The sequence below is a fragment of the Abramis brama genome (assembly GCF_963993115.1).
Source record: "Abramis brama genome assembly, chromosome: 19".
Taxonomy (NCBI): domain Eukaryota; kingdom Metazoa; phylum Chordata; class Actinopteri; order Cypriniformes; family Leuciscidae; genus Abramis; species Abramis brama.
In genome coordinates this window covers 26696037-26714612 of record NC_139981.1, presented here as the reverse complement: position 1 = coordinate 26714612, position 18576 = coordinate 26696037, and the positions used below count along the sequence as shown (strand labels likewise).

At 39.8% G+C, this 18576-nt stretch overlaps 1 protein-coding gene across 1 annotated transcript; it reads right to left on the bottom strand.

Moving 5' to 3' along the window:
- Window positions 1-447: 447 nt before the first annotated feature.
- LOC311069998 (general transcription factor II-I repeat domain-containing protein 2A-like) lies at window positions 448-4203 on the bottom strand (the record flags this gene model as incomplete). The annotated part of the gene is made up of 4 exons (XM_084093630.1): window positions 448-1419; window positions 1540-2098; window positions 3122-3227; window positions 4050-4203. The coding sequence occupies 4 exons, from the start codon at window positions 4201-4203 to the stop codon at window positions 448-450; spliced, it is 1791 nt and encodes a 596-aa protein (XP_083949756.1).
- Window positions 4204-18576: the final 14373 nt, after the last annotated feature.

Sequence of the window (18576 nt, the reverse complement as noted above, 5' to 3'; positions counted from 1 at the left end):
TTTCATGAATGAACTTTTAACATAAACAAACAAAAACACATTACTGTGGCAAACATTTTTTATTATTATTAAAGTGCAAACATGTTGGGCTCTCAAAAAACAACCAATGATGGCACAAAACTGAAAAGTAGCCTATTAAGTGAAAAAACTTAATGGGATATTGGAAAATTAGAGCTACCATTTTAGAAGAACAAAACATATGTATGTCTGTATTACAGACTCTGTAATGTTTAGTGAACCAACCTACTCTATTTTTTACTCAATCTATTTTTTCTGCTTCTATTCATTAATGAACTTTTAACATAAACAAACAAAACATTATTGAGTAGCAAACTTTTTTTAAATTATTATTATTATTCCAGTGCAAACATTGTGGGCTCTCAGAAAAACATAAGCATACTTTCCACCATATGCTATATCTCACCTACAGGGGGGAAAAGTTTAAAGTTAATGAGATACTTGTGGTCTCTCCTGCTGGCGTGCAATAGACTGGATGTCAATGTCAATGTTAGTGCAGCCAATCCTCATGAGCTGAAACAGAACGTCATCGCTGATCCTGTTTCTCTCTTTCGACTTTATATGTTTCATTGTGGAGAAGTTGCTCTCGCAAATGTACGTGCTCCCAAACATGCTGGCCATTGACAGTGCAAAATCCCTGAGAAGTGGAAAGCGGGACTCTGGTAGTAACCTCCAAAATGAAACTCCCCTCTCACTGCGCTTTGCTTGAAAAAACGGGTCTGACTGAATTTCGCAGAGTTCAAGCTGCAACTCGGAGGGTTGCTCGCTGACAGCAGCAGAGAGGGGGTCAGTGAATAACGCTATTCGTGGCTGCATGGCGTGGAAATCTTGGAAGCGGCACTTAAACTGCTGCTGCAGTGTTTCGATGTCGGCTCTGTATTTGTGAAAAATGTTCTCGCATTCAGGGACATCTCTCCGCATCTCTTCACAAGCGGGAAAGTGTGCAAAATTTTGACGATTGGATGAAAATCCTTCTTTGAAAAGCTCTAATTTACGCCGAAATGCATTCATGTGTGCGTAAAGGTCGGATACAGTTTGGCCTCGCCCCTGTAACTGTGTGTTCAGGTGATTGAGGTGTGAGGTAACGTCCGTAAGGAAGGCCATATCGCAAAGAAATTCTGTGTCTCTGAGTTTTCGGGTGTAGGCACTTGTATCGCCTCGAACACTGTCCTCTAAAAACACAGGAAGTTCGGTGCGCAACGCAAAAAAACGCTCCAGACACTTTCCTCGGCTCATCCATCTAATCTCGGTGTGCATTTGTAAATCCCCATACGCCGCGCTCACTTCATCCAAAAAAGCTACAAACCTCCTGTGACTAAGAGACCTATTTCCTCCTCGGATGAGATTTGTAACTTTAGTCACCAGATGACTGAAGTTAAGTGTCTTGGCACAGAGAGCCTCCTGTATAATTAAAATAAAGATTAGATTCAGCACTAAAATCTACACATCCTGTCATATTAATCTCATAAGGCCGCCCATATTCATAATCATAAAAAGTGAGCTGAAGATAAAACAACTCACCTGATGGATGATGCAGTGAAGTATAGGACAGTCCACCCCACTCTGTTGGAGGAGCCCGGTGAAACCATTGTGTTTTCCTTGCATCGCAGGTGCGCCATCAGTAACGACGGCTGACAGCTTGTCAAAGCCACCATAGTACTCATTCACAACACTGTTAACGGCGTTGAAAATATCCGTCCCTTTAGTAGTGTTGTGCAACGACACCAATTTTAAAAGTTCTTCGTGTACAACAAATGAACTGTCAATCGTTCTAGTGAAAATCAGTAGCTGGCTAATATCCATCACATCTGTGCTCTCATCCAACGCTAATGAGAAGTATTTGCAGTCGTGCATGACATGTTTCAGTTTGCCATCGACGTGATTATGGATGTCAAAAATTCTGCGTGTCACTGTGCGACGGGACAAGGAGACAGTTTCAAAGTTTTTAGCCATATCCTCGTCTCCAAATGATTTGGCCATTTCCATTGCACACCTCTTCACCATTTCGCCATCTGACAAGGGCTTCTTGGCTTTAGCAAGCTCCAGTGCCAACAGAGTAATACGCCTTGAGGGCAGACTCCTGTGTGGATGTAATTCTGGTAAAAATACTCTGTTGTTGATTGAGCTTCACTTTCAGGTCAGCTATAACAGCGGACCTAGCAGCTCCGGTGTACTTTCCATATTTGTCCCTGTGTGTGGTATTGTAATGGCGACTTAAGTTGAAATCTTTGAATACTGATCTTGTTTCCAAACACACTAAACACATAGGTCTACCTTTGAATTCTGTAAACCAGAATGATCGTTGCTTGACTAAAAATTTAGTACGACTGACTCCTGGATGACAAGCCACATTGGAAGAATGCCCCCACTGAATAACGCTGGACCGTAAACTCTCAGGCACAAATAAACGATTCGGTGGGCAACCGACCGGGGGCGTTACCCCTTCTAAGGCCTTCATGACCTTCGATTCGACCTCCCATACGAGTGTGGAGATGAATAGAGTCTCCGGTAAAATGCACTCAGGAGTAGACTGGCGTTCGGAATGATCAAAAATGAGCGATAAAGAATCGGGTTTGATGTTTTTAGAACCCGGGCGGTACGAGAGAGTAAAATCAAAACGACCGAAAAAAAGTGCCCACCGAGCCTGCCTGGAGTTCAATCTTTTAGCAGTCCGAATGTATTCCAAGTTTTTGTGATCGGTCCAGACGATAAAAGGTACCCCCGACCCTTCTAACCAGTGCCGCCATTCCTCCAATGCTAACTTGACTGCCAACAACTCTCTGTTCCCAATGTCATAATTGCGTTCGGCAGGAGATAGACGATGAGACAAAAACGCGCAAGGATGCATCTTGTCGTCTGAGAGAGAACGCTGGGATAACACTGCACCTACCCCCACCTCTGACGCGTCGACCTCCACCACGAACTGACGTGATGGATCAGGGGTTTCAGAATGGGGGCTGAAACGAAGCAATCCTTCAGTTTGGCAAACGCAGCCTCGGCTGCGTCTGACCACCTGAACGTCGTTCTGGGGGAGGTCAAGGCGGTCAGAGGCGCGGCTAGTTGGCTGAAGTTGCGAATAAAACGCCGGTAGAAATTGGCGAACCCCAGAAATCTCAGTAGGGCCTTACGAGACTCTGGGCTTGGCCAATCCACCACAGCCTTGATCTTCTCAGGATCCATGCGCATTCCCTCAACCGACATGATGTACCCTAGGAATGGAACAGTGCAATGGTGCATGAAAATCGCATTTCTCCGCCTTGACAAAAAGCCCATTCTCTAGCAACCTCTGAAGCACTCGTCGGACGTGCTGCACGTGTTCCTGGAGAGAAGAAGAAAAAATCAATATGTCGTCCAGGTAGACATATATGAACTGATCTATCATATCTCGCAGCACGTCATTGACGAGTGCCTGGAAGACCGCTGGGCTGTTGGAAAGCCCGAAAGGCATAACCAAGTATTCAAAGTGCCCTCTGGGGGTGTTAAAAGCGGTCTTCCACTCATCCCCCTCCCTGATGCGGACCAAATGATAAGCATTACGTAAATCCAATTTTGTGAAGATGGACGCTCCCTGCAACCTCTCGAAGGCTGAAGACATCAACGGCAAAGGATAGGTATTCTTTACCGTGATGTTGTTCAACCCCCGGTAGTCAATAAAAGAGCGCAGGGATCCGTCCTTCTTCCCCACAAAAAATAACCCCGCCCCCGCTGGTGAAGAGGAAGGACGGATGAACCCCGTTGCTAGAGAATCAGAAATATATTTCTCCATAGCCTCCCTCTCTGGTGTCGAGAGTGAATATAACTTGCCTTTAGGCGGAGCTGTACCTGATAATAAGTCTATGGCACAGTCATAGGGACGATGTGGAGGAAGAGAAGCAGCCCGAGACTTACTGAACACCTCCTTCAGGTCCAGGTACTCCGCGGGCACGTTAGACAGATCCATTGCCTCCTCCTGAAACACAGGAACAGAAACAGACGGACAAGCAGACACTAGACAAGACTCATGACATTGACTGCTCCACGCTGACACAGACTTGAGCTGCCAGTCCACTTTAGGGTTGTGACGGGAGCAGTGGGAGCTCGCATTTGTTGGATCTGCCGGGTGAGCTCGGACACCTGCGCCACTAAAGCCTGAACAGCGCGACCAGTATCGTTGAGGTTCTTTTCTTGAATGTCCATACGCGCCATGCTGTCCATACGCGCCAGCCTTTACAAGAGGCATATACAGTATACCCCTTGGGTCCCAGCAAGTTTTCACCAAGGTGGTAGGACCCAGCGATCCATTTCGCCACTTTGCATACCTTGTTTATTCGTGTAGCCTGCCCTCCAGAAAATAAATATGCTTTATGTATGCTTACTTGGCATATGTAACTCTAGGTATTTACAACACAACTGGTCACTATATGATAAAAGTGTGAAAATTAATCGTAAGAAGAAGTTTATATTAGTTCAAGTTTGCTCTGTGTGGATGTATTGTTCTGTTCCAGTGATGTTCTGCGACTGAACCTTGAAGGGAAAAGATATCGCCTATGGGGTCAAACCTGTTCCCCAATGGTACCTGCTGAAACCTTTGCAAGAGGCATATATACCCCTCGAGTCCCAGCAAGTTCTCACCAAGGTGGTAGGACCCAGCGATCCGTTGCGTCACTTTGCATACCTTGTTTATTTGTGTAGCCTGCCCTCCAGATAATAAATATGCACTTGCTTTGCAATTCATCCATTGGGTTATTATGGAATCAAACTCATCAAGAGTTCTAGACTTTGACGGGTTCTTCTTATTTGCTTTCATGTTGCTGTTCTCATGATTGCTGTATGAGATTTTTATAGACAACTATGCCTAGGGTCTTGAAGTTCTATCACACCACATGTAGCCACTTACATGTATGCTTACTTGGCATATGTAACCCTTTAGGTATTTACAACACAACTGGTCACTATATGATAAAAGTGTGAAAATTAATCATAAGAAGAAGTTTTTATTAGTTCAAGTTTGCTCTATGTGAAAATTAAACTTAAGTATAATTTTATATTAGTTCAAGTTTGCTCGGTGTGGATGTATTGTTCTGTTCCAGTGATGTTCTGTGACTAAACCTTGAAGGGAAAAGATATCACCTATGGCAGGGATAGGCAACTCCGGTCCTGGAGGGCCACTGTCCTGCAGAGTTTAGCTCCAACCCTAATTAAACACACCTGAACAAGGCAATCAATGTTTTCAGGATTACTAGATAGATACAGGCAGGTGAGTTTTTATCAGGGCTGAAGCTAAACTCTGCAGGACAGTGGCCCTCCAGGACCGGAGTTGCCTATCCCTGACCTATGGTGTCAAAGCCTGTTCCTCAATGGTATCTGCAGATGCCTTTGCAAGAGGCATATATACCCCTCGGGTCCCAGCAAGTTTTCACCAAGGTGGTAGGACCCAGCGATCCTTTGTGCCACTTTGCATACCTTGTTTATTCGTGTAGCCTGCCCTCCAGAGAATAAATATGCACATGCTTTGCAATTCATCCATTGGGTTATCATGCAATCAAACTAATCAAGAGTTCTAGGCTTTGATGGGTTCTTCTTGTTTATTTTCATGTTGCCGTTCTCATAATTGGTGTATGAGATTTTTATAGACAACTGTGCCTAGGACAGAGATTTACAAAGTAGGTCCTGGAGGTCCAATCCTGATAAACTCTCCTGTCCGTAGCTTTCTAGTAATCCTAAAGACATTGATTAGCCGGTTCAGCTGTGTTTGATTAGGGTCTCAGATAGTTAGCAACCATAAAAATAATGATAATGTGTCAATGTTAACTGCATTGAATCAACATCTCTTTTGCTCCTGCAATTAAGGTTGAGAAAATGTTGAAATTTCATCCATAAATCAATGGTATAATGGCATTGAGTCAATGTTACAATGTGATGTTGGTTCAACATCATGCTTGCACTCTCAGAAAATGAAACACACCAATTACAAATGACTTAAAGGGTGAGTTCGGTATTTTACACTTAAAGCCCTGTTTACAGATTGTTTCTGATGAAATAGAACGGTTAAGATTAAAATTTGGACACATGCTGCTGTCCCGAGAATTTTAGGTTTATTTCGCTTTCCCCCCCACCTACACAATGGCAGCCTATGGGCACTGGAACAATCCTTCATAAAACGCATTAAACTTTCGTTTACAAAGACGTGAAACTCACCGAGTGGTCAGGGGTGTTCACTGATATGCTCACAAAAAAATCGCTGCAAAAGATGCTTTCCAACAGGTGTTTTACCATTCGTTGTAAAACTGTGGATCTATTTTTCCAAACGTCTCACACCCGTAGATTCTTCCGTTGAGAGCTTGAATAATAGACACTCCAGCCCAGTTGGTGGCGATAATGCACCTTTGCCAATTGCAAGCAAACCACTGGCATTTAATTGAATACACAGAAGAAGCAGAAGAAGAAGCAGCGGAGTAATACCGTACCTCACACAGCTCCAATACAAGTCAATGGAGTTGGACAAAAACTACGATAAAACCTGTTGGAAAGCATCTTTTGCAGCGATTTTTGTGTGAGCATATCAGTGAACACCCCTGACCACTCAGTGAGTTTCACGTCTTTGTAATCGAAAGTTTAATGCATTTTAGGAAGGATTGTTCCAGTGCCCATAGGCTGCCATTGTGTAGGTGGGGGGGAAAGCGAATAAACCTAAAATTCTCGGGACAGCAGCATGTGTCCAAATTTTAATCTTAACCGTTCTATTTCATCAGAAACGATCTGTAAACAGGGCTTTAAGTGTAAAATACCGAACTTGTCCTTTAAATCTTTCGACTACACTCGCTTTTAAATCACTTGTTGTTGCAAAATGGTGTATGTTATATTTTTTTGTCAACTGTTGAAAATGCTTATTGAAAAACTCTGTACCCTTATCTGTCTGCAGCTTTACAGGTTCACGCCCTTCTCTCAAAATAGACAAAAAAGCTTTAACTACTTCCGGCCCCGTTTTATTTTTCAATACCCTTGTCCACGCGTACTTGCTAAAAACGTCTATAACGTTAATTATAAACTTGATATTGTCGTTCTCTTTCGAGTATACAGACATATCAACTAGATCTGCCTGGAACTGGTGATCTTTCCCATACACCACTACACGGTTCCGCTTATAATTTATTGGTGCAGTTCGATGGAGAGTGTATGTGTCTTGGCTGGACAGCCAATCACTCATGTCTTTATCAGATAATCTTACACCGTATTCCTGTAACACAGCCTGTTTTAATCTGTTTTTACCCCCCAAAGCACCAGAATTCGCTGGGTCATAGTAGATTTTTTTCATTAGTTCAGACATGTCGTCGCTGTGAGTTTTCAGACAATAATGAGCCAAGTTACAATGTTGTTGCGTTTTTATTTTACAAGGCATATATGAACAAACAATGACAGATTTTTTTTATATAATATATATATATATATATATATATATATATATATATATATATATATATTTGTTTTATTTCAGAATAGAAAAAAAAGTACAGGGTTACAAACAAACATGGATGAATTATATATCATCCAAACATCAAAATAAATTTTAGACACATTTCAAAATTTCTCTCCAGGATGTGTTCAAGCAGTAAATCAATAATTTTACAAACATCCTGGTGCTCTTTTCTTAACAGTTTGCAGACATCAGTTACATAAGTACAAAGACATACTATATTTCCTATTCTAAGAAAGTTCTGGCACTCAGGCATTAGATCGAGAATGATTTGACAGTCGTACATGCTGTGAAGTTATGGCTGACAGATGTGTTTACCATATTATTCCAGTCGCTCGATAATTTCCGCACAGTGTTCATATGAATCATTAATTTTGTTAAACGTGTATCATCCACAGTCATGTCAGTATTTGTTGCATGATTATCATCAATAATCTTGTACAGGAGGTTTGATATTTCATATTTAACCTGTGATTTAAACAAATATTTGGTAATCCAGACGGTGCAGCAGTTTCCCATTTTCACACTTGGGTAATCTCCGGGTTTTCAGATGTTGCGAGTTTCCATTGGTCCACGGCCGAGTAAATTATCTCCTCGCAAGATTCATCAACGAGCTTGTCCCTGATCGAGGTCAGTTGTTCCACTATGTACATCTCATCTCTGAGCTCGTATAAAATTGCCTCAACAGCCCCCAGAATCCTCTGTAGATTTGGTCTGTCTCCATACTGACTCAAGGCCTGAGCTAATATGTTTTTTAACTCAGGTGTGAGGAGTTTCAGTCTGATCTCTTCAAAACATCCATAAAAATAATATGCAGTAGGTTCAAACAAGCAGCTGTGTCTTGTTTGAGAAGGATTGTCAGCGGTACAGCCGTCGCAATTCTTTTTCATCCGTTTATCGATCAAAAATTCCAAAATGAAAGCCAAAATAGCCTTGATAATCCGGTGACCTGTGTCCCCGAGACATCCGTCCACCTCATCCTCGGTTGTGCCATGGGCCTCGACGACTGCGACAGGTGTTGCAACTCCATAGCTTGTGAGGAACGCCAGATTGTGATATCCGAGATCTGTACAAAATTTATTTAGCCATTCGATGCTTTTCTGCGGATATCCATTTGCTGCATCCGGTAATCCATTTGGTATGTATCCGTCAGTAGTTCCCAGGGGTTGGAATGATGATGAAGAAGAGTCAGTTCCTTGAGACATGATGCGTGAATGAGGTAAGCTTTCAAGAGGAGTGTGTTTTAATGTTTGTAGATTGTAGGCTGGGCCTATATGAACACCCCTCCCACTGTCCTGTGCGAAGCGTGGGAACTGTTTGTCGTCTTTTCCCACGCCTCTTCACCACCTGACGTGGGAGTGTCTTGGTGTGGGAGGAGTCTAGGGGCGTGTTTAGTGGGAGTGGCCTGAGGAGACATTGTGCATCCTTCAATTCTGTCATTCTAACTTTTGGGATGTAACCGTGTGGACGCTTTTTTGCTGAACTCTTCCCGAGGACTTTGTAACTTTGGGAATTAAAATCTCTACACCTTTGGATATGGATATACATTTGGATATACCTTTTGGATAAACCTTTGGTCTTGGATATATCTTTGATGTAGAATATACCTTTGTGTTGGATAAACCTTCGGATATACCTTTGGAGATAACACGAATTTTGGTTCTCTTTCAACAAACGGAATTGTAAAAACGTAAGTCAGTTTTTAATATTTGTTTTTTTAATATTGTGATTTTTAACATAACGTTGATATGTTTTAATATTTTAATACTAACACATTTTGATAACTTTAAGAAAATGCCATTTAAACTCTTTCATTGACATTTTAACATTTTACAAATGTGTGAGAACACTAAACATACGTGTATTTTAACTTTTATACAACGTTTTATATTATTTAATATATAATATTTCCCTGGTTCTGTTCACGCCCATAAGGGAGGAGCAAACGTGGGAAAAAGCCCTTGGTGGAAAGGGGAGGAGCAAACGTGGGAAAAAATCCTCTGCTGGAAAGGGGGCGGGGCAAGCGTGGGAATATTCCCACGTCAAAAAAGGGGGTGGGGCTTAAGGGCCATAAATCACTCAAAGTGACATATGCTACACTATAACCTCTCTCTTATATATATATATATATATATATATATATATATATATATATATATATATATATATATATATATATATATATATCTATATTGTCTAATTTATCATTGTAGCCTTATTTAAGTTGATTTTCTGTATACTGTGTATTTATTTTTGGACTAATAGTGGTTAATAAAGTCCAATAATGGCATGAGAGAGTGTCAGTGGTAATATCATTGTGTTCCTATTGGTCAGTGTTAGAGGATCCGTGTAACAACTGAGGCTTAGCCTGACAGTTAGCCTGCCCTGGACCAGGCTAGTTTCCCAGCATAAGTTGTCAGGGTAACTGAGTTTGAACTATTTTAAGTTTGCTTTATGAAACAGAATCCACCGACAATAAGTCTGACTTACCAAAATAAGCCTGGCTTGTATTCTAATCTTGTTTTATGGAACAACCCTCAGGTGATGATGGTTACCTGTTGCTGGTTTTATAATCATCATGAAATAACCGGTTTCACTGATGTCTTAGGAATCTAACAATTGTTTTTTTTCCACTAATATTTTCACATCACAAACCCTGTGTTACTGCAGTATGAGATCTAGCAATATTTTATCAATCAGTTAGAAGACTTTAACAAACATGAGCACGAAAAAGGAAGTTTAATATGACACACACAGACATCAACAATCAGCGTATGAATCTCAACAATGGTGACAATCAAAAGTACCTTGCTGCAATGCATGCTGGGTACCAGCATAGTACAAAACTCCCAGCGTGCATTGCAACATGAATAAATTATGCAGCTGAATTGTCCTAGTATTTTTTTTTATTCTAAATATTTGCTTTTATTTTTTTGCTGTTGTTTTTGTTGTGAATTAGTAGCTTTTCAGTGATGTTCTGAATTGATCTGTTTATCTAAATATTTGTGATTGTCACCATTGTTGAGATTCATACGCTGATTGTTGATATCTGCGTGTGTCAGCATAAGCTTATTTTTTTATCTCATGTTTGTTAAAAGATTTAAACTGACTGTTATAATATTGCTATATCTTATGCTGCAGTAACATAGGGTTTGTGATGTGAAAATATTAATGGATCAACACAATTGTTAGATTCCAAAGACATCAGTGAAACGTGAAAACCACGTTTCCAGTGAACCAGTGAAAACCATCAACAGGTAACCATCATCACCTGATCTCGTTTCATTTTAGCTTTCTTTGCTGCTGCAAATATGTTTGACAAACACACTGTCACAGCTGCCAAAAAAAGACACGAGGTATAATAAGAGTTAAGAGCCCAACTAATGGAAACATTAATCACTGTTATGGTGACTTCAAATGACACACATTAGAGTTAAACCTCTGTTAATTCTCAATAAAATCTTTTGTAGAAGTCTGACAGAAAAAAGTCAGTGTGGTTAGTAATAAGTGAAGCTGGTAATGCTGTTTGTGGAGTTGTTTAATCCTCCTCTGCTGAGATCTTCAGAGATTTAATGTCTTCTTTTCTCTTCAGTTGATTTAATCTTAGACTGTGTCTGAAGTCAGTTGTAGTTCATGTGTTTCTGGTCATCTCTTTTTCTGTTCTCTTCTTTCCTTCAGTGATTCTGCTTGTTAACAGGCTTATTAAGGCTGAAATGACTCCATATTTAATATACACAGACTTTGTGGCTCAGATAAGGTCCAGTTCTGGTTTATTTCTTTGCTCTTGGCTGACATGTGGCATTGCTATGGCCTGCTTGTGGCCCAGATCTGGCAAACAGGAGCGGTCCGCCCAAGTGTCATCATTCCACGCTGCATGTGGGCCAGATCAGCATTCCACAAGTGCCAGATGTGGGCCGGATCTGGGCCGAAACAATGTTGCTATCTGGGAAAGCCTCTGTAGTGCTTTCCCTTTCGATAGCCAACGTACGTTGGTGTGAAGCAGTAGCTGTTGGTGCTCAGCGCCACTGTCATGACAGAGCCTTTCAAACAGTCTGTGATTCAGAGGCCGCGATTCGACAAAGTTTATCACTTTCACTGCGTCATTCAAAACGTCATGTAACTCAGGACTCATTCTCTTACTGGCCAGTGCCTCTCTGTGGATGATACAGTGATTCCACTGAACGTCGGGGTTTACTTTCTTAATCTGCGCTATTAATCCTATCACCCTCCCAGTCATTGATGCTGCACTGTGCACACATGAATACAGGACTTCCAATCCAGATTGTGCTCTGAGAAAAAGGTGTCGATAACGTGAAACACATCTTTACCGGTAGTGCTCCCCGTTAGCTTCTTGCAGAATAGAATGTGCTCGTTAATTTCAGAAATTTCTCTGTATCGCACAAACGCAATAAGCTGGGCTTCTCCGCTAACATCTGTTGACTCGTCCAACTGCAGCGCGAATGAACCAGAAAGTTTTAACTTTTCCACTACTTGATCGACAATATCAACGGCCTTCGACAATATCATCAATCCTACGGCACACTGTGTTATTGGACAATGGTACCGTTTTCAGTTCATCAGCTGCTTTCTTATCAATCATTGTTTCTGCAAGAATTACAGCAGCAGGAAAAATTAGCTCCTCAGCAACAGTAAATGTCTTTTTGGATTTAGCCACAAGTAGCAACACAGCATATGAGGCCTCCAATGCTTTGGTTGACACTGCAGTCGCTTTCTTTAATTTCTCTTAAATTCCGATAGTTTTCTTTGAAAAAACTCTGCTGTTTTACCGACACAGGAAAGATGCTTGGTATTTAGGTGTTGTAAATGGGCTGGTTTCATGCTATTATTAGAGAGCACATCCCCGCAGAGGAAACACAGCGGCTGAGGCGGTTCAGTAGGTGTGGACGTGAAACCGAGAACGACATACTGTTCATGAAATTGCCAGTACTTTGACTTATCAGCTTTCTTTCTTTTTTCCATGGGTTCACTTGAGCTGCCACTAGCACTGCTGCTGCTTGGAACGGCGCGTTTTTTTAGCCATTGATTTTAGCCTCTCTGCCTGTTGCTATGGTCACAGCGGCCACGGAGCTGAGAATCAGTTGGCGGGAAGGACAGGGTGCACTGTAAAAAAAAATCCTAATTTTACAGAAAATAATTGTGATTTTTTGACGATCATTTTCTTTAATTTTAAATTGTACTCAAAACACTGTAAAATTACAAATAATATCTGTAAAATAAAAATTCAGCTGTTATTTTAGGTATTGTGACATTAATGACAAATTCCAGTAATTCACATTTTTTATACAGAAAATTTATTGTATTTTTCTTACGGTATTTTTTCTGTTTTCTTAAATTACATAAAAATGTATGTAAAATTACAAATATAATCTGTAATTAAACAGTAACAAAACAGTTAAATGATAAAATGGTCAAATGGCTGTCAGCTCCCCAAAAAACTGTAAACCATCCTAAATTAAATAAACTGAAAAACACTGTTATTTTACAGGTATTTCCTGAATAATCACGATCATATACCTTCATTGTAAAAAAAATCATAAAAAAAGGGTCAAATGACTGGCAGCTACGGCTGCCAAACAAAAACCATAAAATGAAAGTAAAATATTCTAATTTAAATAAACCGAAAAAACACTGTTATTTCACAGGTATTTTCTGCATTATTATGATCAAATACCTTCATTGTAAAAAAAAGGGTCAAATGACTAAAAAACAAAAAACATAAAATTAAAGTAAAATATGCTAATTTAAATAAAGTGTAAAAAACTTTAAAATAAATTTGATGTCACCATGATTGAGATCAGTGTCTGCTTTAGTTGGGCTCATGACCCATGAGTTGTTAACTTTTGATTTTCTCTGATTCACTGTTTTGACAGTCAAATCTCTGAATATATTAGCTTAGACTACATAATATGTAGATGGAATTTTCTTTATACGAAGTCTACAATTACTGTCATAATTTTTCACATGGCCCTTGGAATATTGTGGCATCAATATTATAACAATCTGAAATTTAAAAAAAAAAAATATATTATACAGAAAAAGTTTTGAGCTGGTTCATTTTTTTTAGTAGTATAGAGACATCAAGAATCAACATATGAATCTCAACAATGGTGACAACCAACAAAGCCTTTTTGTGACTTTATAGTAGTTCAGATTTTTTTTTCATTGTCACCATTGTTGCGATTCATATGCTGATTTTTGATGTCTGAGTGAGTCTATATGATCCTGTCAAAACATTTTCTGTATAATGACTTCATAAAATCTGAGTATCACAGCACATCAGGATCTTCTATAGCAGTTTTGTCATGCAAAATTAACAACTGATATTTAACGACTTAATCAGATATTATACTTCAGATGGCATCAATGAACCAGGACACTACATGATGACTATTATCACTAAAAAGTGACCAACATCATCTGATCTGAGTTTCTCTTGAATTCCTACCATAACTAATATGCATCAGAGACACAGAGTTAAAGCAGCCAGAGAAAAACTCATGTTAAAAGCTAAAAGGTCAAGAGCCCAACTAAAGCAAACACTGATCTCCATCATGGTGACATCAAACTTTATTATTTTCAATAAAACTTCAACTTCTAAACCTCTGTTAATTCTCAATAAGAATTTGTATGAAAGAAATAAAGTCTGGATTGTAATAAGTGAAGATGCGGAGATCCTGAGAGATCTGGTAGTGTTTAATGTTCTGTTGGGGTTTAAAGTGTTTCTGTATGGTGTGTCACCATTGTGTTGAAGAGTAGAGCCTGAGCTTCAGTTCAGGATGAGCAGAAAAACACTGATGATATGCTGCATGTTGCTTTATTTATCTGACAGTAACTGTGTAGTTGCTGATGCAGTGACGTATAGTCACAGCAAATCATGCATGTAATTAACTGCATGTTTTTCAGTAAAAAATTCAGAAAATAAATGTGAAATAACTATATTTTTGTAAAAGTATTTTGTACTTATTTAAATTAGGATATTTTACATTATTTTTACGGTTTTTGTATGGCAGCCATTGCTGACAGTCATTTGACTGTTTTTTTATGGGATTCTTTTACAATTCTTTACATTCTTTTTCTTTTTGTTTGATCGTAATAATTCAGGAAATAGTTGTAAAATAACAGTGTTTTTCTGTAAAACATTTAAGGAAAATTTCTGTAAAAGTTTTTTGCACTTCATTTAAATTAGGATATTTTACTTTATTTTTACGGTTTTTGTTTGGCAGCCGTAGCTGACAGTCATTGACCGTTTTTTTTAAGATTTTATTTTTTACAGTGTGATTTAACTGAATGGTTTCCATATTCTAACATGATTATAACGTTTTGAGAATCATCCCACGTACCCCCTGGGGACCTTTGCGCCACTTGGCATACCTTGTTAATTCGTGTAGCCTGCCCTCCAGATAATAAATATGCCCTTGCTTTGCTATTGATCCATTGGGTTATTATGGAATCAAACTAATCAAGAGTTCTAGACTTTGACGGGTTGTTCTTATTTGCTTTCATGTTGCTGTTCTCATGATTGCTGTATGAGATTTTTATAGACAACTTTGCCTAGGGTCTTGAAGTTCTATCACACTACATGTAGCCACTTACATGTATGCTTACTTGGCAAATGTAACTCTTTAGGTATTTACAACACCACTGGTCACTATATGATAAAAGTGTGAAAATGAATCGTAATAAGAAGTTTATATTAGTTCAAGTTTGCTCGGTGTGAAAACTAATGATAAGTATAAGTTTATATTAGTTCAAGTTTGCTCTGTGTGGATGTATTGTTCTGTTCCAGTGATGATCTGTGACTAAACCTTGAAGGGAAAAGATATCACCTATGGGGTCAAAGCCTGTTCCTCAAAGGTCTCTGCTGAAGTTTTTGCAAGAGGCATATATACCCCTCGGGTCCCAGCAAGTTCTCACCAAAGTGGAAGGACCCAGCGATCCATTGCGCCACTTTGCATACCTTGTTTATTCGTGTAGCCTGCCCTCCAGATAATAAATATGCACTTGCTTTGCAATTCATCCATTGGGTTATTATAGAATCAAACTAATCAAGAGTTCTAGACTTTGACGGGTTCTTCTTATTTGCTTTCATGTTGCTCTTCTCATGATTGCTGTATGATATTTTTATAGACAACTATGCCTAGGGTCTTGAAGTTCTATCACACCACATGTAGCCACTTACATGTATGCTTACTTGGTATATGTAACTCTTTAGGTATTTACAACACCACTGGTCACTATATAACAAAAGTGTGAAAATTATTCATAAGAAGTAGTTTATATTAGTTCAAGTTTGCTCTGTGTGGATGTATTGTTCTGTTCCAGTGATGTTCTATGACTAAACCTTGAAGGGAAAAGATATCACCTATGGGGTCAAAGCCTGTTCCCCAGTGGTACCTGCTGAAATCTTTGCAAGAGGCATATATACCCCTCGGGTCCCAGCAAGTTATCACCAAGGTGGTAGGACCCAGCGATCCTTTGCGCCACTTTGCATACCTTGTTTATTTGTGTAGCCTGCCCTCCAGATAATAAATATGCACTTGCTTTGCAATTCATCCATTGGGTTATTATAGAATAAAACTAATCAAGAGTTCTAGACTTTGACAGGTTCTTCTTATTTGCTTTCATGTTGCTCTTCTCATGATTGCTGCATGATATTTTTATAGACAACTATGCCTAGGGTCTTGAAGTTCTATCACACCACATGTAGCCACTTACATGTATGCTTACTTGATATATGTAACTCTTTAGGTATTTACAACACCACTGGTCACTATATAACAAAAGTGTGAAAATTATTCATAAGAAGTAGTTTATATTAGTTCAAGTTTGCTCTGTGTGGATGTATTGTTCTGTTCCAGTGATGTTCTATGACTAAACCTTGAAGGGAAAAGATATCACCTATGGAGTCAAAGTCTGTTCCCCAATGGTCTCTGCTTGAGCCTTTGCAAGAGGCATATATACCCCTCGGGTCCCAGCAAGTTATCACCAAGGTGGAAGGACCCAGCGATCCATTGCGCCACTTTGCATACCTTGTTTATTCGTGTAGCCTGCCCTCCAGATAATAAATATGCACTTGCTTTGCAATTCATCCATTGGGTTATTATGCAGTCAAACTAATCAAGAGTTCTAGACTTTGACGGTTTCTTCTTATTTGATTTCATGTTGCTCTTCTCATGATTGCTGTATGAGAGTTTTATAGACAACTATGCCTAGGGTCTTGAAGTTCTATCACACCACATGTAGCCACTTACATGTATGCTTACTTGGCATATGTAACTCTTTAGGTATTTACAACAACACTGGTCACTATATGATAAAAGTGTGAAAATTAATCGTAAGAAGAAGTTTATATTAGTTCAAGTTTGCTCTGTGTGGATGTATTGTTCTGTTCCAGATATGTTCTTATAACCAACACGTGCTACTCTGAGTAAATGCTAATTAAGAATCTGTTTGTAGGGAGGGTCACAAACACCAACATATGTTTTAAACCAATGAGTAAATAAAAACAGCAATGTAAGCACCTTTTGTGAATTTTATATAATCACCAAAATAGACTCAAAACAAAGAAACAACATCCAAACAGCACTGCAGAAACACACTGCACACAAAGATATACATAGGGCCCTATTTTAACGATCTGAAACGCAAGTGTCAAAGCGCAAAGCGCAAGTAACTTTGTGGGCGGGTCTCGGCGCTGTTGCTATTATACCGGCGGGATAAATGACTCTTGCGCCAGGCGCAAATCTAAAATGGGTTGGTCTGAAGTAGCTTCATTATTCATAGGTGTGGTTTGGGCGTAACGTGAAATAAACCAATCAGAGCGACATCTCACATTCCCTTTAAGAGCAGACGCGCTTTTTCCTTGGCGTATTGCTATTATAACGGCGGATTTGCCAGGCGCGCGCCAGGAGCGGTTCACAGCCGAGGAGAGCAACGCTCTCGTCACGGCCGTAAAAGAGAGAGAAGTGACATTGGGGATGGAGAAACACACCCAAATTAGCTTCGGTTAAACAGGTATATAATAATGTGGGTAAATGTGTAAGCTAGATGTATGCTTTTATAATAAATTGTCTATCTATCTATCTATCTATCTATCTATCTATCGTTTGTAATAATATGATTTGCAAAAATGAAAACTGCTGCTTCTGTGTAGATTAGAGAATCAAAGTGTATGCGCGTTGTGCACGCTATACATTATGGTCAAGCATGCGCCCTTAAAATAGCATAATGAACAACGCGCAACGCGCCACTGACTTTAGACTAGGTTTTTTCTGGCCAGTGGCGCAATTGTTTTATGGAACAGTAAAATAGCACCAGGGATTGTTTGCGCCGGAACACGCCTCCTTTTTTGCGCTGAACCGCCCAGGGAGCGCAAGTTCATTCCCTAGTTTAGCAACGTGCTTCTGTGGAGGGAAAAGCGCGCTTTGCGCGGGTGCAAAATAGGAATGAAACATGCGTCGGTGTACAAAGTCAATTGCGCTGGGTGCAAGATAGGGCCCAGAGAGTTCTGGAGGCAGGTTGATGCAAGTCCCGATTGTCTTTAAAGAGTCCAGTGATGTGGAGGCTTGATGGCAAACGAAACCCAACAATTGCAGACAACAGTCATCAAACACATATATCTCCCGTCAAAGGCAGTCCGCAGCAGCAGTCAAATCATGAACCTCATAGAAGTACTCAATGTGGCATAATCCCAACCAGGACCACAAAACTGGCACAAATTCATTCAGCAGATACAAAAAAGTCCTTCTACAAAACACAAAATGCCTCCTGTTATTTATCTGCATCAAATCCCCTATATTCAATAAGCACAAAGATAATATTTCACCAGTAAATAAAACTTAAACATTAACATGAACGTTTTACTTACAGTTGAGCATGAAACAAATTGTTTCCCAACAGGACCTTGTTTGACCAAGGAGGTCAGCCATGATAATTTATTCTACTGCTCACCTGTCTCTATCTAAACACAGTTGTCTCACTAATACCCCTAGTGGTAAGGAGTGTAATTGCGGTCTAAGTAACTGACAGGTGTCTGTTACATTCTGTGACTAAACCTTGAAGGGAAAAGATATCGCCTATGGGGT